This window comes from Moschus berezovskii, chromosome 24 (assembly GCF_049115385.1).
Source record: "Moschus berezovskii isolate FMDL1 chromosome 24, NW_MosBer_1.0, whole genome shotgun sequence".
NCBI lineage: Eukaryota > Metazoa > Chordata > Mammalia > Artiodactyla > Moschidae > Moschus > Moschus berezovskii.
This window is the reverse complement of record NC_142483.1, coordinates 3463845-3489124: the sequence shown is the minus strand read 5'-3', so window position 1 is coordinate 3489124 and position 25280 is coordinate 3463845. Positions and strand designations below refer to the sequence as shown.

The following is a 25280-nucleotide window of genomic DNA, read 5'->3' as shown; positions in this document are numbered from 1 at the left end:
AGAGATAGTGACTACTCTGGAAACAGTACAGAATGTCTGCATCAGAACTCAGCACCTTTTCCCTTTCATCTTCGTTACAGGAAAAGCAGCAGCCCCTAGGAATGTAAACACTAAAGCCGGTGGCGACGTGAAGGCCCCTCAGCTGGCCTACCTTCCTGGATGCTGTTCTGCAGGTGGTTGACGATCGCAGCCAGGATGGTGGAGAGGCTCATGACCTGGGCGCACTGGGCCAGGCCGAGGGTGAAGAGCTCATTCCAGCAGGCCCGCACCAGGCTGGTGTTGCAGTCCTGCCTGGGGACACAGAGGCGGGCTGGCTGTGGGGCCGCTGCCCTGCCCCAAGCCCCACACACCCAACATGAGTCCCGTCAGCGTGCATGTGCCAGAGGCCTCTGGAGGGCTCAGGCCTGCTCTCCATGAACACCATGTCCACACAACTGCCTCGCCTGAAGTCCCTCTCAGGACAGGATACTCTTTCAGCAGCCCTGGGTGGGTCTGTCCCCAGAGGCTGCAGTGACCAAGGGGAGCCCCCAAGGCTAGAGACGTGTCGCCACCCAGGGAGGGGTGGGGTCTCCACTTAGGACTGCGCGGGTGAGGCCCCCTGAGACCGTCTGTCATCTCAGGCTCCCAAACGGGGGCCCCCACCCTGCCTCAAGACCTGGGAACAACTGCCTTCCGTTCTCTCAGTCCCCGCTCCCGCACCACGCCCGAGGCGCACAGAGGAGGCACAGTAAAGGTCGGGGGACGTCACAGCCCTGGAAGCCAAGGTGATCTCTCGCCAGCAGTCTGCTGACTGTATTTATTCACAGAGGAACACGCTGGAAGGGCCCGCAGACCCCTTCCAGGACGTTCCTGGAGTTGGGGTGGTCCTGCCAGGGACACAGGAAGAGCCACTCACCCGAGGGCCTGGAAGGCAGGGATGGACCTGGCCCAGTGCATGGAGAGGAAGAGCAGGCGGGAGGCCGACTCGCAGATGTAGTGCACGTTGAGGTACTCGGGCATCGGGCTGGGCATCGTGAGCTGCAGGAGAGGGCACACGGCCCGGGGCCTGTCAGCACCCAGCCCTGCGCAGACCCTCTCGGGAGGCGGGCCTACCCAGTGAGCTGGGGTCCAACGGGCCTGGAGTTGGGGGGATGGGGCCCAGCCTCTAAGCGTATCTGAGAACTACTTTTGGTGGCCCCAGCAGGCAGGAGGGCAGGCCCAAGGGCTGGGAACAACGCCTGTGGGAGCCAAGGGCCTGCCTGAGCCGATGCTTGAGCCAGGCCGTCCCGCGAGGGCAGACGGCAGGGCAGCCCGCCTTGGCCTGTCCTAGCAGCGATAGGAGGCCATGCCAGCCAGCCTCAGGGTCAGTGGCAGAGCCAGACAGCCAGGTGAGCAGAGACAGGCAAGAAGGCTGCCACCACCTAGATGGGCTCACTTCCAGGTCTGGTTTTTAACCGCGGCAGGCAGGCGGAAGCCCTCACCTTAAACGTGACGTGAGTGTCTGAGAGGAGGGGGCCCTCGACTTCAATGATGGGCGTGGACTGGTCTCTGCTGATGACGTGGATGCCCCCACCGCCGCTGCCGTCGATCCCGTCTGCCAGGCTTGGAGGCGAACCGCTGTCTGTGGTGTTAAGTGCCTTCGCTAAGGTATCGAATGCCCTGCGAGCAGAAGGGGAGCAAGCACGTGCTGTAAGTTCACTTCTAGGAGGAGCGCTCTAGCTGAGCAATCCTTTAGGAAAACAGAACAGCAGGGAAAAGAGAGTTACCTCTGCCTGAGAGGAGCAACGGCCGTCACGTGTGTCTCCACAGGGTCTCAGACACTAAGCTAGATGTTATTTGTTCTCACACATAATTTCTGTTTTTCAGAACTGCTCTCCAAGGTGGAATTCCCGCCATCCCAGAGATGTAAAAGCTAACTCTGCCCAGACCACTAGGAGTTAGGTGGCAGAACTGGAATTTGGCCTCACTCACATTCCGCCCTCTTTTCACTGGATCCAGACTGGCATCTTCTACCAGACCACAAGGGAACCTGAGGACCGCTGCCCCTGAGTGGCCCCTGCCTGGCCTGGCATGACGGGCAGGAGTGGCAGGTCCAACAGAAAAGGAGCAAATGCACAGGCCGGCTGCAGGGAGTGTACCTTGGCAGGGGGCACAGGCATCCAACCAGCTGGTGCCATCTAATCGTCAGTATCCGTCTGCCCTGAGGGATCTATCTCAGCTCTGGATTCGCTGCTGCTGCTGCTGCTAAGTCACTTCAGTCGTGTCCGACTCTGTGTGACCCCCACAGATGGAAGCCCACCAGGCTCCCCCATCCCTGGGATTCTCCAGGCAAGAACACTGGAGTGGGTTGCCATTTCCTTCTCCGATGTGTGAAAGTGAAAAGTAAAGTGAAGTCGCTCAGTCGTGTCCTACCCTTAGCGACCCCATGGACTGTGGCCTAGTAGGCTCCTCCATCCATGGGATTTTCTAGGCAGGAGTACTGGAGTGGTGTGCCATTGCCTTCTCCATTGGACTCACTACTTGAGAAAAACAGACCAAAACACAAGTGAGCGAGGGACTGCACTAGTGATGTTTAGGTCCAATGACCAGTGACAAGCACGCCTGCACTTGTAAGCTTCCCCTGAGTTACTCAGTCCCCTTGACCATCTGAAAGGAAGAGTTTTCCGACTATTATGTATCACGTAACCTAAGCAGGTCCACATTCCCATAGTTAAAACGAGGAAGACAGGCCTGCAGGGGCCCTGAGACAATTCTGGAATCCGTCATTAAACACAGGGTAGGCATCACAGTGCTGCCACCCACCCTCACCAAGCAGGGACTGTGTGTCAGGAGGGGCCTCCACTCTCAAGGGTTCCTACCGAGTAATCTCACTTGCAGACTGGTCCTCCGGCTGTATCTCTGAAGTGTCACCGTTGTTAAGGGATTCACTGAGGTTGGCGAGGGAAGTGACGACATTTGCCAGTGTGCCCAGGGCTCCCTGGCTTGTTTCAGCCTGTTGACCAGAAAATAGTGATATTAAAGATGAACATGCACACACGCCTCTCAGGAAAGTGAAGGTATAATTTTGTTTTAAAAGCAGCTTCTATGGAGGTGTGACTACGACGTGCAATGAAAGGAAGCGCTCTTGGGTGATGAAACAGTTCTGTATCTTGATTATGATGGCAGTTGCACAAACTACACACTAGATAAAATGACAGAACAAAGTGACCGATAAAATGACATCCAGATAAGCTGGATGTCACCAAAGGTTAAACCTTTGTGCTTCAAAAGATTATCAATAAAGTAAAAAGACAACCCCAAAATGGGAGGAACTTTTTGCAAATTATACATCTGATAATGGTTTAGTAGCCAGAATAGCTTAAGAACTCCTACACCTCAATAATAGAAAAACAAGCTAGTTAAAAATGCAAATAAAAACCACAATGAGATGTCACATCACACCCACGAGGATGGTCACAGTCAAAAGACATATAATAGCGAATGCTGGCACGGACATGGAGAAAATGGGAGTGCGGTGGGAACACAAAATGGTACAGCTGCTGTGGAAAACAGTCTGGCAGTTCTTCAAAAATGTAAAGGTAGAGTTGTTACATGACCACAGCAATTCCATTCCTAGGTACATATGTAAAACAAGTTAAAATATATGTGCACAAAAAAACTTTTACACAGTGTTCACAGCAGCATTATTCCTAAGAGGCAAAAAGCAGAAACAATGCAACGTTCATCAGCTGCTGACTGGATAAACCACACAAGATTCAGCTATTTAATGGCACGTTATCTGGCACTAGGAAGGAATGAAGTCCTGATAATGCCCTCGACACGGATGAACCCTGAGAACATTACACTGCAAGAAAGCAGCCCGTCACAAAGGCCGCGTGCCACACGGCTCCCTTTATATGGAAGGCCAGCACTGAGGAGACCGCAGTTAAGCACAGGAGTGGCTGCCAGGGGCTGAGAGTGGGAGAAGGGGCAGTGACTGCTTAGCAGGCTCAAGCTTTCTGTCTGTTGATGAAATGCTCTAGCGTTAGTAGGAATGGCTGTAACAATTATGTTAATATACTGAAAACCACTAATTACATGCTCAAAAGGTAAATTTTTCTGATGTGGGAATTAATATCTCAATTTTTAAAAAAAGCCCCCCCCCCAAAAAAAGATAAACCAATCAAGGTACATAAACAAAAATGTCTGCTGTATCTTGATCATAAATGTGAAAGACCAGAATCAGTAGAAAAGATCGTAAACAGATAAGTGATTAATAAAGCACAGAACCAGCATGTAACAGAATATAGATCCGCTGATCTCTAGTGTATGAATATAGCATATGACAGATACGCTGCAGGGGAAAGCTGCAGAGTGAAAAAGAGACCCCACGCCTGGACTGCGCCGTGCGCTGCCCTCGGTCCTGAGCCACTGCTCTGCAGGACGGAGCCCCGCGGGGGGAGGGCGCGAAGGGAGCATGGGTCTCGGTGGCATTTGAGAAACCATTACTTTCACTCAGAGTAAGTGATTTTGAATGTATAGTTACTTCATAGGAAAGAGCTTCACTGTCAGCTCCTGAGAACAGCTGCCCTCAGAGGCTCTGCGCGTGCTCCGTCCCCCGACAGGCCTCTGGGGCGGGTCCTGTCACCCCCGGCGGGAGGAAGGGCGCAGCGGGCTGCCTGTGTCCTCACTATACTTGACCCCTGCCGCCCAGCCTGTCTGTGCTCCTCCTCCCCAACCAACTCCGAGCCGTTAGTGGTTACAGAGTGGGTGCCTCACGCTTCATGGAACTAACCTCCTCGAGGTTCCCGTCACCCCTGCCTGGTGGGCGCCGGCTCCGCACCAGCCTCTGTGCAGGTGGCACACGGACGGGGGTGCAGTCCTCAGCCATCGGGAGTTCAGGGCGCTCGGGCCCTTCTTCCTGCTCCTGGCGTGCCCGCCCCTCTACCCAGGCGGTCGGTCATGCCCCGCCCGTCTGCCCGCCACACGCCTGGGGAGGTGGCTCAGCGCCGCCCGAGGTCACGAGGCTGACCGCCCCGCGGGAGGCGGCCAGGTGCAGGCAGTGGGCCTCAGCGGCCCTCAGCCCTCGTTCCCCTCCCATGGCCCCAAGAGGACGCCCCGGGACGCCCAGCGTGTGCACGTGCAGACGGGGCCCAGCTGCAGCTCTGAGTGCCAGCGAGGCCAGCACTGTCCCCGAGGGGCTCCTTCCGGAGCGGGGCCCTGGGGCTCAGTGCAGCCGCCCCCGTCACTTGGGCTGTCAGGGACCACAGGTCCGAGACTCAGTGGGCCCCCTTGCCTGGATAAAGCCCTCCCCTCAGCCTCCTCCACAGGAGGCGGCCAGCGGCTCTGTCTCGGGTGACAAACGTCTCTGTCTGCAAACTGGGTTCCCTGGAGCTGCCTCGCTCTGCCCCTGTCAGAGCTGTCAGAAGCCTGGCGGGACTTCGGCCTGCGGTCACCTACTACAGAGGAATGACGGGCTGCTGCCAAAGGCCGTCTTAGGAGAGGCAGCGCTTCCTCAGCCGGCCAGCAGTCTGCCCAAGGTGCGTGACCGGGGCGGGGGAAACCCCAGAAGAAAAGAGAACCACTGTGCGTTTGCCAGGTCAAACTCTAGCTCCTGACGTGCTGTGACTGTGACCAGCCCACAGCACGGCGGTGCCGAGGACACGGAGGTGAGGAGGGCACACCCTCCACAGCCTGAGGGCCGAGAGAGCCGGCGTCAGAGAAGCGCCCGCGTGGAGACAGGAGGGGGAAAGGCGCGAGCGGGACATCACCTTGCAGTCCGTGGCCAGGAGAACCGTTCCGTCCTCACGGATCAAAGGCTGCTGGATGTTCACAAGCATCCCTGGATCAAGAAGACCTGTTTGTCTAGTTAAGACATAAAGAAACCCAGAGTAGCTTCCAGGGTTTAGTGCAGAGTTCACGCTGCATCCACCCTGTGCATCTGCGGGCTGGGCCGGAGGATGCGCTCACTCGCTCAGCACCCAGCGAGCTGCCAGCCCTGCCCTGCAAGGAGACGCGCTCGGAGCTGGGCCTGCCGGACACAGGATGTGGATGCGCCTCCCCGGCTCTGCCAGTGATGCCACCTGACCTCAGAGCACCAGCAGGGCATTCCCAGCTCTGCAGTGCGCCACAGTACGAAACAGGGCTTCCCGTTTCCCCCTGCTTCTTTAAAGTCAGGTTTGAGAGATCACACTAAAAACAACATATAAGCTGACCCGTGGTGCTGTCCAGACCACACCTGGGTCTCAGGCCTTTTACCTCTATTGCAAGAGTCCCGATCCTGACTCATGGAACAACATTCTTCCTGCATGAATGACTCCTGAACTACAGCACATAACCCGAGCCCCTGAGACAGGAAGCTCTGACCCCATCCTGAACCCCCCCTCCTGAGTCCACCCTCTGCGGGCCTGTCCAGGGGTGTGACTGTAGTGGCTCCAACAAGGTGGCCGAGGTCCGCAGGTGGGGCCATCAGCCCCCCACGAGGAGCATCAGCCCCAGGGCCCCCCAGGCTGCTCACAGGCACTGACCTCGCCCCATCCTTCTCAGCCACGAACGTCGGCGTGGCTATCAGAGGACTCCGCAGGTCCTTCCGGATGTAGATCTTCTCAGTGGACGCAGCACAATTGCTTGGTTTCTCCCGCTGCACGTCAAAGGGTTTCCGTTCACTCTGCACAGCTTAAGTGATGACAGAAGCACCCGTGTTGAGCGGAAAGAGCCACACCAAAAAAAGCCACTCCCTCTGAGGGGAGGTGGGTTCCCCTGGACCGAGCCTGCTGCTGTGGGGATGTTGAGCTCTGCGGCAGATACGCCTGGCCCAGCTTCCACTGGGGACGCCGGCTGCTCACAGGACTCTCTCCCGGGGGAGAAACAGCCCCTCAAGTGGGCCCGACAGAGCTGCCCACGCTCCCCCCAGGGCGGAGGATGCATCCCAACGCCCGGCTCCAGCCGGGACAGCTTCCGCCACCTGCCAGCGGGGGTCACACCAGCAGCCTCTCTCTTCGGCGTCTGGCACGAGTGCACGCACACGCGACAGAACCCACTGAAGAGAACAGACCTTCACGGGGAAAGAGAAGGGCAGCCAGCCGCGGCAAGACGAGGGCGCTACTGCACGGCGCGGCTGGGGGCTCAGAGGCCATGAGCCGTCCCGGGACCCAGTGCCCGGGGCAGGGCCACGGCTGCGTTCTCTCGGCTCCCCCCACAGCCTGCGTCTGCTCCCCACACGCGCACGCTGGCTCCCGGTGGACGAGGTTTTCACTGGGGAAACTGACCCCGCCCAGCGGCGGCACCACCGAGCTGACCGCGGGGGTGACCTGGACGGAAGCCCCAGCGGACACGGTCCTCTTGGTGTATTTTAGGGCCGCGCGCCTCACGGTCCCCTCTTGTTGGCACCTGCGGGTGGGAGCCCTGTCTGTACTCACACTCCATCTTCATGCCCATCTCCAAGCACTTCTTCAGCCGGCAAAACTGGCAGCGGTTCCGGTGATGTTTGTTGATGATGCAGTCTTGGCTGCTCCGGCAGCTGTAGGTCAGGTTTTTCCTCACGCTCCTTTTGAAGAAACCTTTGCAGCCTTCGCAGCTGACAGCCCCATAGTGGCGGCCTGAAAGAGGAAGGGACGTCCGTGGGCCTGGTGTGTGGGCTCCCACGTTGGCAGCCACGGGCCAACCATGGGCCTGAGCACTACGCAGGCCCCGGGCCACACATCCTTCTTCCACCTTCAGAGGAACCTGCGAGGCCATGAAAGAGGCTGCAAGCTCGGACACAGTACGCGGCGCTGGCAGACGGTGTGCCCGAGCTCGGTGCCCGTCAGGGGCCCGTGGAGAGGGCTGGGCGGGTGGCCTGGCTGGGAACCCCTCAGCTCCCCTGTCCTGCCGGGAGCTGCGCGGAGCTGACAGCAGCCCGTGCGTCCTCAGCCCCCGAGGTCTCGGTCCACATTCAGTCCCTCTGAGTCCCGTCCTGGCTGCAGACGGACCTGGGGGCAGGAGCATGACCAGAGGACGCGGCGTGGGGGCTGTGACCGCACGGCCAGGCCCCAGGAAGGCCACAATGCCCGTGGCTCGTGGTGGTTCCCAGTCCTCGAGATACACGTCCCGAACACAGCTCTTCATTCTAAGCTTGTTTACTCTGGGGTCTGTAAACTCTAATTCCCTCCCACATTAAAGAGTCCCATCAGTTTGCTTTTCATCACAATCCCAGCGGGGACTGACTTGAGCATGCTCTCTTGTAACCCAGGGTCACAACTACGCTGCAGGGTCAGAGTTCACAAGGTCGCTGTGGACAGCAGCTGCAGAGCAACCCAGCGCCCTGAGCTCTGACGTGTGGGGCCCTTCTCTAGCTGTGCACCTGGGGGCCTCAGCTGTGGGCCTCTAAGAACCGTGGTGCTGGAGTGACTCTGCACACATCTCTTTTCCTTCCCTGCACCACTTTTCCTCAGGCTCTCGAGGCCGTAGAGGGACCTCTCATATCCGGAGACAAAGGTGCGCAAGCCTGTGACGAGCTTCAAACCCAGAAAGGGGAAGCTGAGCAGATTCTGTGGCCTCTGGTATGTTCAAGCTTCATTCATTTGCTCAAATCTTTACAGTGTCTCTCCGTGTTGAGCAAGAAGATGGGGATTCAGAGATGCAGGGGTCAGACAGGCCTGTCAGGAGGCAACTAGAAAAGAGCACATCCAGTGCCCAGAGGTCTGAACACAAGGGCAATGAGGACAAAGGCTGCGCAGGGGAGGCTCAGAGAAGAAAGCGCTGTGGCAGGAGCGGGCAGGGCTTGCCTTCCTCTTCAGAGGCTTGGCTCACCTTTTTTTCCAAACCAGGACCACCCAGTACCCAAAGCTGCTCTGAATGCAGCGAGCACAGAGCACAGGTCAGTGTCCCCGGCATCAGCACTCAACGGCTCCTGCCGGGGCCAGTCCTCTTCTGAGGTCCTCTCGTCCACTCCCAACCGTGGAGGCCCAGGAGTGCGTCCCCAGAGACACGGGGGCTGTGCGTGCTACACTCCCCGGGCCCGGCCGCCAGCGGTACCAGCCTTCTCTTTATCTGACAGCACACGTTCAACCACCGAGGTCACGAGTGTGACTCCAGGCCTTTTCTGACCTGGGACTCCAGCCATAAGGGCATGTTCCCTCCTGTTTATCACCCTGAGTTACAGTGAGGGCGTGAGAGACGGAGCTGCGGTGAGGACCAGGGCGGGACGGCCAGTAGACACATCCTGTGAAACAGCGAAGCGCTGGGCGTATGGTAACTGCGCCCATGACCGATGACTTTTTTTGGCCTTGAGGTGTGGGGTCTTCTAACCAGGGGTCAAACGGAGTGGAGCGTGTTCTTAATTACTGGACCATGAGGGAAGTCTTGATATTTTTGTACTAGTAAGAAGGTAATCAACATTCAACCATGATTTACAAATCACAGACACAGTTTCCCGACTTTTCCTTTGGATTCCTATAATCTGACAACCTGATCTGCTTACGGACATCATCATCCCAATAAGGAAAAGTACTGTCACACTTTGACCCCCCGCCACCCAGATCTGGTCTGTGACGCCAGCCCCTGAGGTGCACCCACCATGACCACTGCTTACTCACCCGAGGCTTTGTCGCCGCACACCACACAGTACTCTACCACCTGGGGCCGCTGGACGTCAGTCTTCCCCAGCAAACGCTCCACAGAAGCAGAGTCCGTGACAATCTAAGAGTAAACAGGAAACAAGACGATGAATACACAGAAGAACTGTACAAAAAAGATCTTCATGACCCAGATGACCATGATGGTGTGATCACTCACTCACCTAGAGCCAGACATCTGGAATGTGAAGTCAAGTGGGCCTGAGGAAGCATCACTACGAACAAAGCTAGTGGAAGTGATGGAATTCCAGTTGAGCTATTTCAAATCCTTTAGATGATGCTGTGAAAGTGCTGCACTCAATATGCCAGCAAATTTGGAAAACTCAGCAGCGGCCATAGGACTGGAAAAGGTCAGTTTTCATTCCAATCCCAAAGAAAGGCAATGCCAAAGAATGTCAAACTACCGCACAACTGCACTCATCTCACACACTAACAAAGCCATGCTCAAAATTCTCCAAGCCAGGCTTCAAGAGTAGGTGAACCGTGAACTTCCAGATGTTCAAGATGGATTTAGAAAAGGCAGAGAAACCAGAGATCAAATTGCCAACATCCGCTGGATCATGGAGAAAGCAAGAGAGTTCCAGAAAAACATCAATTTCTGCTTCATTGACTATGCCAAAGCCTTTGACCGTGTGGATCACAATAAACTGTGGAAAATTCTTAAAGAGATGCGAATACCAGACCACCGGACCTGCCTCCTGAGAAATCTATATGCAGGTCAGGAAGCAACAGTTAGAACTGGACATGAAACAACAGACTGGTTCCAAGTCGGGAAAGGAGTGCGTCAAGGCTGTATACTGTCACCCTGCTTACAGAGGACATCATGTGAAATGCCGGGCTGGGCGAAGCACAGCTAGAATCAAGACTTCTAGGAGAAACATCAGTAACCTCAGATGTGCAGATGATACCACCCTTATGGCAGAAAGCGAAGAAGAACTAAAGAGCCTCTTGATGAAGATGAAAGAGGAGTGAAAAAGTTAGTTTAAAACTCAACATTCAGAAAACTAAGATCATGGCATCTGGTCCCATCCCTTCATGGCAAATAGATGGGGAAACAGTGGAAACAGTTGATAGACTTTCTTTTTTAGGGCTCCAAGATCACTGCAGATGGTGACTGCAGCCATGAATTAAAAGACGCTTGCTCCTTGGAAGAAAAGTTATGACCAACCTAGACAGCATATTAAAAGGTAGAGACACTACTTTGCCGACAAAGGTCTACCTAGTCAAAGCTATGGTTTTTCCAGTAGTCATGTATGGATGTGAGAGTTGGACTATAAAGAAAGCTGAGTACCAAAGAATTGAGATGCTTTTGAACCGTGATGTTGCAGAAGACTCTTGAGAGACCCTTGGACTGCCAAGAAGATCCAACCAGACCTTCCTAAAGGAAATCAGTCCTGAATATTCATTGGAAGGACTGATGCTGAAGCTGAGACTCCAATAATTTGACCACCAGATGTGAAGAACTGACTCACTGGAAAAGACCCTGATGCTGGGAAGGATTGAAGGAAGGAGGAGAAAGGGACGACAGAGCATGAGATGGCTGGATGGCATCACTGACTTGATGGACATGAGTCTGAGCAAGCGCCATGAGTTGATGATGGGCAGGGAGGCCTGGCGAGCTGCAGTCCATGGGGTCGCAGAGTCGGACACGCCTGAGAGACTGAGCTGAACGGAAGATGAAAAACCAGAGCAAGAAGCCAAGTGAGGCTCAGCTGTGAATTCCTCACCTCGGGTTTCTAAGAACAACTCTGGGCAGAACTGGGAAAATCCCACTTGACAACCTCACCTGCCAGTAGGAATGGGAGGCCGTGCCTCTGGACCACGCCCTTCAGCAGTGGCGGGGGTGGGGGTGAGGCTGCCCAGGGTCTCAACGACCCACCCTCCAACCTGCTACCACCACCAAGACCCGGGGCCGTGGGGAAGTCCCATGCAGATGCTCCAACCGTGAGGATACTGAAGGTCTCTCTGGCTGCTTCTCTACTCTCGTGAAACAGCTTGGAAGTTCAGACTAGTACATTTAGCAGAAAACTAACTAAGCCTTCCTGACTAAACAACTAGTTCTCTCGTGAGGCTCTGGAAGTGGAGGGGCTAGGACAGGGAACCTCTGAAACCTATGTCTCCTTCCTTTGTAGGTGACTTTCTCCAGGACCCACAGTGCCCTCCAGCCACAGGAGGAATGTGACTGAAAAAGGCGCGTGAGAAGGTGAACAATAGCTGCTGTGAAACGGCGTGGGTCACAGCCTAGTCGAGGCCAAGGGGTTTGTGCAACTCAATGAAGCTAAGAGCCTTGCCATGCAGGTTCACCCAAGACGGACGGGTCATAGTGGAGACAAAACACGGTCCATCAGAGGAGGGAATGGCAAACCAGTCCAGGATTCTTGCCGCGCGAGCTCCATGGACATGAATGATATGAAAAGACAGAAAGATACGGCACTGGGAGATTAGCCCCCGGCCACAGAGTGCCCGGTACGAAGTACTAACAGCTCCACAAAGAGCGAAGTGGCTGGGCCAAAGTGGAAACGCTCAACTGTGAGTGTGCCTGCTGGTGAAAGTCAAGTGTGATGCTATAAAAGAACAATATGGCATAGGAACCTGGAATGTAAGGTCAATGAATCCACGTAAATTGGATGTGGCCAAGCAGGAGATGGCAAGAGTGAGCATCAACATCTTAGGAATCAGCGGACTAAAATGGATGGGAGTGGTGAATTTACCTCAGATGACCACTGTGTCTACCACTGTGGGCAGGAATCTGTTAGAAGAAACGAAGGAGCCCTCATGGTCAACAAGAGTCTGACATGCAGTACTTGGATGCAGTCTCAAAAATATCAGAAAGATCTCAGTTCATTTCCAAGGCAAACCATTCAACATCACAGCAATCTAAGTCTACGCCCCAACCAATAATGCTGAAGAAGCTGAACTTGGCCTGTTCCATAAAGACCTTCTAGAACGAACACCAAAAAGAGATGTCCCTTTCATCATAGGGGACTGGAATGCAAAAGTGGGAAGTCAAGAGATACCTGGAGTAACAGGCAAGTTTGTTGGCCTTGGAGTATAAAATGAAGCAGGGCAAAGGCTAACAGAGTTTTTCCAAGAGAACGCACTGGCCAGAGCAAACACCCTCTTCCAACAGCACATAAGAGATGACTACACATTAACCTCACCAAGTGGTCAATACCAAAATTAGACTGAAATTCTTTGCAGCCAAAGATGGAGAAGCTCTACAAAGTTAGCAAAAACAAGACATGGAGTTGACTGTGGCTCAGATCATGAATTCCTTATTGCAAAATTCAGGCTTTAATTGAAGAAAGCAGGGGAAACCACTAGGCCATCCAGATATGACTTAAATCAAATCCCTTATGATTACACAGTGGAAGTAATGACTGAGGTTCAAAATTGGGAAAGTACAACTAGGATGTAAATTATCACCCTGCTTATTTAACTTATATGCAGAGTACATGATGTGAAAGGCCAGGTTGGATAAATCACGAGCTGGAATCAAGATTGCCAGGAGAAATACCAATAACCTCAGATATGCAGATGATACCACCCTTATGGCAGAAAGTGAAGAGGAACTAAAGAGCCTCTTGATGAAAGTGAAAGACCAGAATGAAAAAGCTGGCTTAAAACTCAACATTCAGAAAACTAATATCATGACATCAGGTCCCATCACTTCATGGCAAATAGGGGAAAAGTGGAAACAGTGATAGATTTTATTTTCTTGGGCTACAAAAATCACTGCGGACAGTGACTACAACCATTAAATTAAAGAATGCTTTCTCCTTGGAAGGAAAGGTATGACAAACCTAGACAGTGTATTAAAAAGCAAAGACATCACTTTGCCGACAAAGGTCTGTACAGTCAAAGCCATGGTTTTTCCAGAAGTAACGTACAGATATGAGAGTTTCGCAACGCGCAATTGAAGGCTGAGTGCCAAAGAATCAATGCTTTTGAATTGTGGTGTTGGAGAAGACTCTTGAGAGTCCCTTTGACCGGAAGGAGATCAAACTAGTCAATCCTAAAGGAAATCAATCAACTCTGAATATTCACTGCAAGGACTGTTGCTGAAGGTCCAGTACTCAGGTCACCTGATGTGAAGAGCTGACTCACTGGACCCTAAGGCTGGGAATGACTGAAGGCAAAAGAAGAAGCAGGCAGCAGACAATGAGATGGCTGGATGGCATCAGTGACTCAGTGCACACGAGTTTAAGCAAATTTCAGGAGACAGTGAAGGGCAGGGAATCCTGGCATGCTGCAGTCCATGGGATCACGAAGAGTCGGACACAACGACCACCAACAATAAGCCTTAATGTGATTTAAGTACAGTGAATATACACAGAAATCACTATGTGGAATGACCTCTTATAAGAGATGCAACAGAATCACAGCCATCCTCTCACGAGCGAGGAGTCTAAGCAAGCAGGGAGGAATTCAGAGCTCAGGTGATCAGAATGGGAAGCTAGGAAGGGAATGATGAGGAGATATTCAGAGTCCATCATGCAGTGTCTCAGAAGTACAGCTCTGAAAGCTATGCACACTGGTGTTCTGAACACAGTTTGAGCAGAAGGACATAAACCCTTTCCTTCCTGAATTTTCTCCATAGCAGGATGCCCCCCGCAAAACACATGGATTCTTGGCAGCATTTTTCACAGTAGTCAAAAGGTCAAAGCAACCCCAGTATCCATCAACAGATGAATAGATAACCCATGCGTGGTCCATCCACAGAATGGAATATCATTCAGCTTTAAAAGGAAAGAATCATGAGACATGTGACCACACAGAAGAACCTTGAGGATATTGGACTCAGTGAAATTAGCCAGTCACAGAAGGACAAATATTACAGGAGTCTCCTTATGTGAGGTCCCTAGAGTCGACAGACCCACAGAAAGGAGAGGAGTGGTGGCCAGCGGCTGGGGGAGAGGTGGGGACAGGAGGTATTTAAAGGCTACAGAGCTTCGGTCAGGGAGGATGGCGTGTTGCAAAACAACGTCAATACAATTAACGCCAAGGTCAATACACTGACCTGGACACTTAAACTGATTAAGGCAGTGAGGTTCATATGTGGCTGCAATTTTTTTTTTTTTAAATTAGAAAGCAGAACCAAACAAGACCGTGGACTACACGCGCTCTTTGCTTGGCCGATGCGGGACACTGTCCTTGAGCCCCTACTCCTCCAGGTGCTGGACGTGGACATTCAGTGCATCCCAGTAACCCTGCTCTTCTGCCATCTCTTGTTCTTCCCCTTCCTGCACCTGCCCAGACCCCACCTTGCCCATCAGAGGGAGACGCAGGGCAGGGATAGAGACCAGAGCTGAGGAGCCACAGGCAGCAGCCCACAGGAGCAAGGACAGAACAGAGGGCTGGCCAGGCCAAGTAAGATGAGAACCAGCCGGCCATCACCTGGCTGCGGTCAGCTGTGGTGGGACGGTCCTCCAGGGGCCACGCCGACCTCTCAGTCGGTCTCCTGTCTCCACCCTCCCTGAGCACTGCAACAGCTGCCTTCTGGGCCTTGCCCCTCTCACTGGCTGGTTTTCACTTGAGCCAAGGCAGCAACCCGCCACGGCTACATGTCCCCAGAGGACCTTCAGAGACGGATATGGCCTCCAGAATAGAGGTGAGAATCCAGAACAAGCGCAGTAGCAGAAACACCGGTCAATGGGTCTTACTTGGATCCTGCCGGGGACGAGGTTGTCCGAGGTGGTGAATATGAGCTGCTTGGCACTGGAGGTCTCCGGGGAAGCCAGGATCACCTTCCCAGTTCCAGCTCCATCGGGGCTGGTCAGGATGAACTGCTGCTTGGGGGATCCGGAGGCGTCCACCGCGGTGACGATCTGGATCTTCTGTCCCGTCTGCTGGTCGGTCACGATCTACAAGACACAACACGGAGGGGGCTCTCACAGAGCACGTGCAGCGGCAGCCAGTGCCAGCCTGGAGTCAGCTGGGCCAGGACGGTCTCACCAGTGCCAGAGGAGGAGACAACAGGGAGCTCTTCAGAGTCCACTTTTCACAAAGCTGTCATTCCAGGATGATATCATCCCTACTACTTTTACAATCACATTGCTCCTCGGGAGGGGAAGGCGAAGGCACTCCAAAGGCGCAGACTTCAGCGATGAGGCCAGTCCTGGGGGCGTGACCCACAGCTTGTGACTGCGGTCAACTCCGCCGTACGGTGTGCATGAGAGCAGTTTGGGGACTAGACCCCCAGAGTTCTCACCACAAGGAGAATAAAATTCGTGTTTCCTTTACCTTTTCTCTGTATCTGTGTGAGATGGTGAATGTTAACTAAGCGTACTGTGGCAATCACTGTGCAATGTATCTAAGTTACCATGTTCCACACTCAGAACACTGCTGCATATCAATTACGTTTCAATAAAACTGGACCAAGAACGGCCCCTTCTGTTACGAATGAAATGGAGGCAACAGTAAATAGCAGATGGCAGCTTAACTTACATACACACACAGAGGGAGAGAGCACACGCACCGAGGAGGCGCACACATCCGTGTATGTACGGCTCCGTGTGTGTACGGCTCCATGTGTGTATGGACGTGTGTATCTCCTCGTTCCAGGCAAATTGAAGAATGTGAGCAACCCTAACTTTTATTTTTTGGCCTGGTACACAGGATCTCAGTTCCCTGACCAGGGATGGAACCTAGGCGTGTTGCAATGGAAGCCTGGTGCCCAAACCACTGGATGAGCAGGGAGTGCCCTCTCCTGAGTTTCTGAACCCAAAGCTGACAAAGGCTGCTTTAAAGAAGGGCGGCCTCTGAAGGGCAGGCCCTGTAAATGTCCGCCTTGGAGTGACGAGTGCAGGGGGCTGCTTGCTGACAACCCAGCTTCCCCAGTCCTGACTTAGAGGACTTCAAGCACAGACAAGACACCTGGCTCAGGCTGCACCCCCAGGGTTGGCACCAGAGAGAGGCCGTGAACGAGACCACAGCCCTGGAGGCGGTGAGCGCTGACTCTGGATAAGCCCTGAGCCTGGCTCTCCGGGGACGCCCGCTGCTCAGGAGCCCCCCACCAGAGGGGCCTCTTCCCTGCGTCCCTGCCCCAGCACACCAGTCATGACTAATCAGCTGCTGCGGGAAGAACAACTTCTCTTCCTCCCACTCGTGATGAAGATTCTTGGAAGCTGTTCCAGCCCATTCCTGCCTCTCTTCTAGGCCAGGCGCCAGCCCAGGGCACTGTGCGCTCTCTCCCCGAGGACCCAGCAGGCCTTCCCAGCAGACAGGACTCCTGGGGTGCTCGCGTTGGGCCCTGGGCCGGGCAGATGTGCGGTGTCTCTGGGGGACCCCAGTGCCCTGAAGTGCATCTACAGAAGGGCCTGTGCCCCCTCCTGACAGAACTGCCTCGGGACACGGCATCCCCAGGTTCTGACAGCAAATGCACAGAATCCTACCCAACGGCTCTGCCAATGTCCAGTACAGAAGACACGACAACAGTGGTAGCTGCCGAAGAAAATGACACAGGCAAGGAAAGTCAGTCGCTGACGAGCGCTGCTCCGGGGACTGAGGATGGAGACGTGAACCCGGCGGGGAGCCCACCTGCTAGAGGACAAACCAACCATGCAGCCGCCTCACATTCAGTCAGCGCCAGCGCCACGGAGGAAACCAAACAGCAGGGGAACGAACAGAACACGACATGGGGAAGGACGTGGGGCAACCTGAGGAGGAGAGACTGCTCTGAGGGAGTGATGCTGAGGGAGCCGTGCAGAGACATGACAGCACGGGCCAGAGGGCCGCGGGCTGGACCGGAGGCCCGGCACACCGTCACTCCCAATGAAGGGCCAAAGGGCCTCCGCGCTAGAAGCGGTGCACTCAGCGGGAAGAAGAGGAAGGACCTTTCACCGTTACCACCTGCGGCGTGCCAGGCCCCCTGGAGCAGCCCAACAGAAGACGGAGAACTGGGTGACGACCGACGGACAGCAGACGGGGTGAGACAACATGTCCTGGCGGTCAAGAGCGGGCCTCCTGCCTACTTTGTGCGGAGGGAAGCTGAACAGCCTTTGAAAGGCGCCCCCCCTAACCTGGATATCTGGGAGTCAGAGGTCTGACCTCCTCTTCACGCCTGTCAGCTCTCACTTTCTTCCTGAAGTGTTCTGGAACCTCACCGTGACCATGAGGCTGAGAGACCCTGCTGACACACACGGGCAGGCAGACTCCGTAAGGAGACTGAGGGGGCGTCAGACTGAGGGCGTACCCAAAGATTAAGCCTCCTGTGGAAGAGAGAGGTGCGGCAGGGAGAATCATGTCCCCTCAAAAAGATGTCTCAGCCCTGACTCCCAGGACTCACACAGGTGACCTAACTTGGAAGAGCCTCTGCGGACGTTGTTGACTTAAGGAGACAGCACACCACGCTGCCCTTAAGGGCAGCCACGTGACGACAGAGGCAGAGGCGGCAGTGACTCGGCTGCAAGCAGAGATGCTCCCCTAGAACCTGAAGACAGAGCCCAGCCCTGCAGACACCAGGATTCCGGGTTTTTGGCCCCCAGAATTGTGAGAGGAACACACTTCTGTTGTTTCAAGCAACTCAGTTTGTGGTAATCTGTTGCAGCAGCCCCAGGAAACAAACACAAGAGGCAAACTTTAATTTCTTTACTTGGAACAAATATTCAGACTCCCAACTGGCAGCCTCTGTAACAGACTGCAGGCAGGACAAGGAGGGGTGGGGGGAGTACTGGAAGAAGGGATATTGTTCTGACTTTTAAAGTTAAGGCCTTCCACAGCCTGGCCACTGTCAGTGCTGCTTTAATGCTGGCTTTGCAAAGTGCTTTTGTTCCAATGTGACTGATATACTGCTTCCCTGCTGGCTCAGCTGGTAAAGAATTGCCTGCGATGTGGGAGGCCTGAGTTCTACCCCTGGTTGGGAAGATCCCCTGGAGAAGGGAAAGGCTACCCACTCCAGTGTTGTGGCCTGGAGAATCCCAAGCACTGTACAGTCCATGGACTGATGCAACAGACAACAGTCTGAGTCTACTGTGAACTGTGAGCTTGTTTATAGCGTTCTCTTCAGTGAGAAACACCAGGTGAACACAAGGAATGCCTGCGGTGAAGCGAGCGGTGCGGGGGAGGCTGGTGCAGGGCACAGGAACCCCCGGGACGTGGGCCCCACACCGTCCGCACGTGAGCTCCAGGTCTCCATCAAGGCAAAACCCCGTATGTACTGGAGTCACCATGTATTCCTGACTGCTGACACATGTAACGTGGCAGTTTACATCAAATCCATACCCGTTTCTGATGTCAGCAGCAGCTCCCGAGTGTCGTGCCACTAACGCCATCTCTTGCCATTAGCCCTGTGTGGTTCTCACCGCTCACTCTGCACAGGGTGGGCACTGCTGGGGATGTGCAGCCCTGTCAGGGCAGTGCCGACTGCACGCTGCCAGCACATGGCCCGCAGTTCCAACTCAAAAGGCCCTCAGCGATGGCCTGACTTGCTGCCATTCTCGTCTGTTCACCCTCTCTGTTCCAGCCAGGCCGGGCCTGTCGTTTCTACTGGGAAAAAGCTTGCAAAGGGACGGCTTGAGGGCAAAAGGCCAGTCATGAGGTAACTTTCATTTCTCCAAATTTTACATTAAAAAACAAACAAACAAACCTAAAACCCAATTGACAACATTTAAAAATGGGATATTTCCTATAAAAATCCTGTTTACTGCTCTTCTGGCTTCCCTGGTGGCTCAGGGGTAAAGAATCCACCTACAATGCAGGAGATGTGGGCCCAATCCCTGGGTTGGGAAGACCCCCCTGGAGGAGGAAATGGCAACCCACTCCAGTATTCTTGCCTGGAGAATCCCATGGACAGAGGAGCCTGGTGGCTGACAGTCCATGGACACAAATGACCACCCATGCGCACGCACGCACGCACGCACTCTCACAGAACTCTTTTCAACAGACCAGCAGCCCTGGCCGTCCTGGGCCCACGTTCCCCTGGTATCAGCTGGGTGGGTGCGGCTGCCCTTTCAGCTGGTCTTCCCCACCCCTGCCTGGCCCTCCTCCTCCACTGTGCTTGGTCCTGGGAACACCGGAGTCTGTGATTCCGAGACAGCGCTTGGAGCTGCAGCCACGACTGGAATGCCTGCCCACTGCCTGCCAGCCGTGTCCGTGTGAAGCAGCCCTGCAGCCTTCTGAGCTTGCTTACATCTCTATAAAAAGCATCACTAGGGAAGTGAAAGAACACATGTGAACGTGCTTGGCACACGGCCCGGAACATAACAGGACCTGGATGAAAGTGTGTCCCTCCTCCAAGCACTCACACACGTCTCCCCCTCACTGGCGAGTCTTGTCTCAGCCGTTTCAGCTCATCAGTGCTCCCCCACTGAGGAAATCAGGACTCTCTTCTGCGGCTCACTCACGCGTCTCAGGCACTAGGCTCAGTGCAGCTCAGTCACTCAGTTGAGTCCGACCCTTTGCGACCCCACAGACTGCAGCACGCCAGGCCTCCCTGTCCATCACCAACTCCCGGAGCTTGCTCAAAACTCACATCCATCGAGTCGGTGATGCCATCCAACCATCTCATCCTCTGTCGCCCCCTTCTCCTGCCTTCAATCTTTCCCAACATCAGGGTTTTTGCCAGTGAGTCAGTTCTTCGCACCAGGTGGCCAAAGTACTGGAGTTTCAGCTTCAACGTCAGTCCTTCCAATGAATATTCAGGGCTGATTTCCTTTGTGATGGACTGGTTGGATCTTCTTGCAGTCCAAGGGACTCTCAAGAGTCTTCTCCAACACCACAGTTCAAAAGCATCAATTCTTTGGCGCTCAGCTTTCTTTATAGTCCAACTCTCACATCCATACATGACCACTGGAAAAACTATAGCTTTGACTAGATGGACCTTTGTTGGCACTAGGCTAGAAGACAGGCATTACGGAGACGGTGCCTGCTTTCACTAAGCTTTTAGTTTAATGAGAAACACTGGCAAAAAACCAAGTAAACAGACCAACCAGGAAATAATTTAAATGTATGATACATGCTTTGATAGGAAAGATCAGGCTGGGGTAAGAGAAAAATGCAGGCATTTTAGAAAGAGATGAGGAAAGGCCTCTGTGATGAGGTGACATTTCAAAGAAGATTCAAGGATGAGGAAAAGGGTGCCAGGTACAGGTTTAGGGGAAAGTGTGTACTAAGCAACAGGAAATGTTCTGGCATGTGGGATGTCCTGAGAGGAAGGACCTCTGGGAAGTGATGTCAGGCCCAAGGATGATCTAGAGGGGAGGGGGCTGGCCCTGCGGGGAGTGTGGGCTTCTAAGCACAGTGAGAGCCACTCAGGGGCCGTTTCCCCCAGAATCAGGTCTGGACCTTCTGGTCCCTTGTACCACTGGACACCTATCCTATAGTATTCTATACATCCACACATGCACCCCAGACAGACACACAGATCTTTATATAATACATACAAAATCTGTCATCATTACAGGTCTGCACATGTCAGAGCATAACAAAGAACAACAGCAAAGGTGACTAAATTTAAAATAAAAAAGTTAAAATATGTTTAAACAGTTTTTGAACTACACAAAAAAGTAAATTATTTTTTAAATAAATAACTCATATGAATAGTGTTGCTCACAGGCAGCAATGATAAAACAAGTATCTTCTCCATTTGGACCCACTAACGCCTCAATTCCTACAAATTCAGGTGGGTAAAATATTTGACAAAGTTTTCTTTCTTAAATAAGATAAAACACGCTTCCTAAATACACTCAAAGTTTTACGTGAGGGAATGATGGGAAACAAAGATCTTCTTAGACGCTGGCTGGAAAAAAGGGAAAACAAGACACTGGAAGCCATGGGACACTTAGGGCACCCCTAGGGTGGCCCAGGTGAGAGCTGAGCAGGCAGGTGGACGGGCGAGAGGTGGTAGGGACTGAGAGTCTGTTTCTGACTTGCTGAGTGTGAGATGCCCAGGTGAGGATGTCCAAGAAACTACAGACAGATGAGTCAAGCTCAAAGTATACTTCCAGTTTCAACTTCCACACGTGAAGAGCTGGGAAGTCATCATTCTGTCCTTAAAAAAAAACTAAACAAACTGAGAATCAAGGACTTTCCTTGAGGGCTCATCAGAGAACTGACCTTCGTGAGGCAAACTGAGATCTGGAAAGAAGTGAAGTCATCAAGTCTGAAATCTGCTTACGTGGATCAGAAGCTAAGCGGGTGGGACACACAAGTGGTAATCACAGTGAGGCTGGCGACCTCACACATACTAGCATGGGAGTGAGGAACTCCGGGGGGGGGGGGTTAAAGTCACAGAGGGCCCCACACTTTCATGAGTTTCAGCTCCAGGAACCCCACTTGGTTCCCCGGTAAAGAGGTGGGAATGATGCTCTGGTGACTCTGGCAGGGGAAGGGAAGAGTATTCTTGGTAACAACAAAACAAAACAAAAACTCAGTGTAACAAAGGCCTGTTCCCAGCAGAAAAGACCTTACCAGAGGCTTGTCTCATCCCACTGGGAAAGGGCATTTCTTCAACTCCAGGTCCCTCTACCCTGCCTTTCTCATCTAAGTGGGGGCAGGGGAAATAAATAAATACTTGTGAAGGTCATAGCCCAAGGACAAAGGACCACTAAAATACTGAGACTTCATCATAAGATTACAGACCTAGACAGTGTATTAAAAAGCAGAGATATTACTTTGCCAACAAAGCTGTCTAGTCAAATCTATGGTTTTTCCAGTACTCACGTATGGATGTGAGAGCTGGACCATAAGGTAGGCTGGCAATAGTGGTGGTGACCCCATGGACTCTAGCCTGCCAAGTGCCTCTGTCCACGGGATTCTCCAGGCAAGAATACTGGAGTGGGCTGCCATTTCCTTCTCCAGGGGATCTTCTCAACCCAGGAATAGAAACCAAGACTCTTGCCTTGCAGGCAATTTCTTTACTGACCGAGCTAAACTGATGCTTTTGAATTATGGTGTTGGAGAAGACTCTGGAGAGTCCCTTGGACTGCAAGGAGATTCATCCAGTCCATCCTAAAGGAAATCAACTCTGAATAATTTGTTGTAAGGACTGATGCTGAAGCAGAAGCTCCGATACTTTGGCCACCAGATTCTAAGAGCCGACTCATTGGAAAAGACCCTGATGCTGGGAAAGACTGAAGGCAGGAGGAGAAGGGGACGACAGAGGATGAGATGGTTGGATGGCATCACGGACTCGATGGACATGAGTTTGAGCAAGCGCCAGGAACTGGTGATGGACAGGGAGGTCTGGCGTGCTGCAGTCCAGGGGGTCGCAGAGTCGGATGCGACTGAGTGACTGAGCAACAGCCATCCTTCCTTTACACCTCACCAACTGGGCTGCAGAATGGTAGCAGCGGGTTACAGCTGAGCCTCAAGACACAAACCCTCTGAGGAGGAATGTCTAGGGCAGCTCAAAGTCAAGAGGACAAAACAAAGGAGTCTTGAGGAATCTGAAATCTCAGCCACTTACAGCTACAGGAGACATTAAACACAGCTCAACTCCCATCCAGATGACATAACCCCTCACAGTAGAGGCTGATTTACTTCAGTTCCTGTTACCTAACACAGACAATACTGTCTGATGTTTAGCAAAAAAAAAAAAAAATACACACAATTTCAAAAGATAAGAAAAATACAATCTGAAAAGACAATACAAGCATCAGACCCAGACTCAGATGTGACACAAATGTTGGAATTATCGGATAAGGAATTGAAAATAACCCATGATTAGTATCTAAGGATCTCTGAAGGAAAAAGACAACATGCGAGAACAAATGAGAATCTACAAAGAGATGAAAATTCTCAGAAAACATAAAATGCTAGAAATCAAAAATACTGTAGCAGAAATGCAGCATGCCTCGGCAGGCTCACTGGACACAACAAGGGAACGATCGGCGAGCTTGGAGACAGGCCCACAGGAACGCCCCGAACTGAAATGCGAGGGGGAGGCACGAAGAGAACACACAGAACACAGACGCAGCACACAAGACCCGGAGCTCAGCACCCGAGAGCGGCGGGACACGCGCCGGAGACAACACACACCCAGCTAGGATACCAGCAGGAGAACGAAGAGAGGTTTACAGTGATGACGGGTGAGAACCTTCCCTAACTAATGACGAAATACCAAACCACAGATCACGAAGCTTAGGAAACACCAGGCACAGTAAGTGCTCAAAAGCTACATTTAAGTATACCCTGTTTATAAGCCCAGAAAAAGAGGAAAAGTTTAACTCTCCCTGTCAAAAACATGGGAAAAGATTTCTCTCCCACTCTCCCTTTGGGAGGAAAGCCCACCTCACCTATAAAGACCAAAAAAAAAAAATTTAGAGCAGATTTGTCTTTAGAAACCATGCAAGACAAGATGGTAGAGCAAAATATTTCAAATGCTGTTGAAATAAACCACCAAACTAAAATTCTATATACATTATGTCAGACACAAAAGAAGCCAGACACACAAAAGGTCACATACTGTGTGACTCCATTTATATAAAATATCCAGAACTGATAAATCCAGAGAGATAGAATTCTGATAACCACTAGGGACCAAGCAGGAGGAGGAGCAGGGAAAACTGCACAGTGGGTAAGGGGAGTGAAGGAGTGACAGAAATGTTCTGGAACTTGCCAGAGGAGGTGGCTGCATCATATCATGAATATGTTAAAATGCTTAATTTTATGTATTTCACAGAAAATCATAAAAAAAAACCCATTATCAAAAAAGTCAAAGTGAAATAAAGACTTTCTCAGACAAAAAAGTGAAGTCGCTCAGTCGTATCCGACTCTTTGCGACCCTGTGAACTGTAGCCCACCAGACTCCTCCGTCCATGGGATTATCCAGGCAAGAATACTGGAGTGGGTTGCCATTTCCTTCTCCAGGGGATCTTCCCAACCCAGGGATCGAACCCAGGTCTCCCGCATTGCAGGCAGACACTTTAACCTCTGAGCCACGAGGGAAGCCCCTTTTCTCAGACAAAAACTTTACAAATTCATCACCAGCAGATATGCCTTGTAAGAAATGTCCCAAGGTTTTCTTCAGGCAGAAGGTAAATGGAACAGATCAGGAACTGGAATTGCATTTACATAAAGAATGGGAGAACACCAAAGAAGGAATTAATGAAGGTAAAACTAAATCTTGTTTTTCTTATTCTTAATTGATCTTTAAAAAAAAAAATGTTAAAATTAAGTAACAATGCACTGGGTGCCTACAGCATGTGGGTAAGTGAAATGAATGACAGCAAATTACAAAGGTTGGGAGGCAGGGGTTGGCAATACTGTGAAAGGTTCCCATTGTAGGTGAAACAAAATACTGTCAGTTGAAAATAAATTTAGATTACTTTAAAATGTACATTGTAAACTTTAGGGCAACAACTAAAAACACTTGTAAAGAGGTACATGTGATACACTAAGAAAAGAGATAAAAGTGGATCAGATGAGCTGCTCGATCAAAACTAGAAAAGGCAGAAAAAGCAGCCTGGCATCATACCAGAAACAGTTACATACACGGTAATATTAGTTCACATATATTCACAATCCGCTTTAAAGGTGGGTGTTCTGTATACACCATCCAAAAGAGACTGTCATCTGGATAAAAAATGACTTGGCTATACACTGTCTACAGAAAACCCTAAACCCAGACAGGTGAAAAGTCAAAAGTCAAAAGACAGAGTAACTACTTAAATGTAAACACAAAGCAAACTTCAGAACAAAGAAGATTTCAGGCATAAAGAGGGGCTTCATATGATAAAATGGCTCAGTTCCCCCCAAAGACATAACAAT

General features: G+C 52.2%; 1 protein-coding gene across 14 annotated transcripts in view; it reads right to left on the bottom strand.

The window, feature by feature from the left end:
- The window catches only part of NR2C2 (nuclear receptor subfamily 2 group C member 2), a 108295-nt gene that overhangs the window by 9382 nt on the left and 73633 nt on the right, over positions 1-25280 (bottom strand). For 13 of the 14 annotated variants that reach the window (XR_016036255.1, XM_088831961.1, XM_088831960.1 and 10 more), the window contains 9 exons: positions 15236-15436; positions 9534-9636; positions 7377-7556; positions 6486-6633; positions 5730-5823; positions 2838-2971; positions 1461-1638; positions 896-1017; positions 152-291 (listed from right to left, as the gene is read on the bottom strand). Coding sequence is in view for 13 of the 14 variants with exons in the window: in XM_088831961.1 (XP_088688087.1) it covers positions 152-291; positions 896-1017; positions 1461-1638; positions 2838-2971; positions 5730-5823; positions 6486-6633; positions 7377-7556; positions 9534-9636; positions 15236-15436 (1300 nt within the window). In the remaining variant the exon portion in view is untranslated. The remainder of the gene's footprint in view (positions 1-151; positions 292-895; positions 1018-1460; positions 1639-2837; positions 2972-5729; positions 5824-6485; positions 6634-7376; positions 7557-9533; positions 9637-15235; positions 15437-25280) is intronic. The other variant, XM_088831967.1, reaches the window with a different exon arrangement.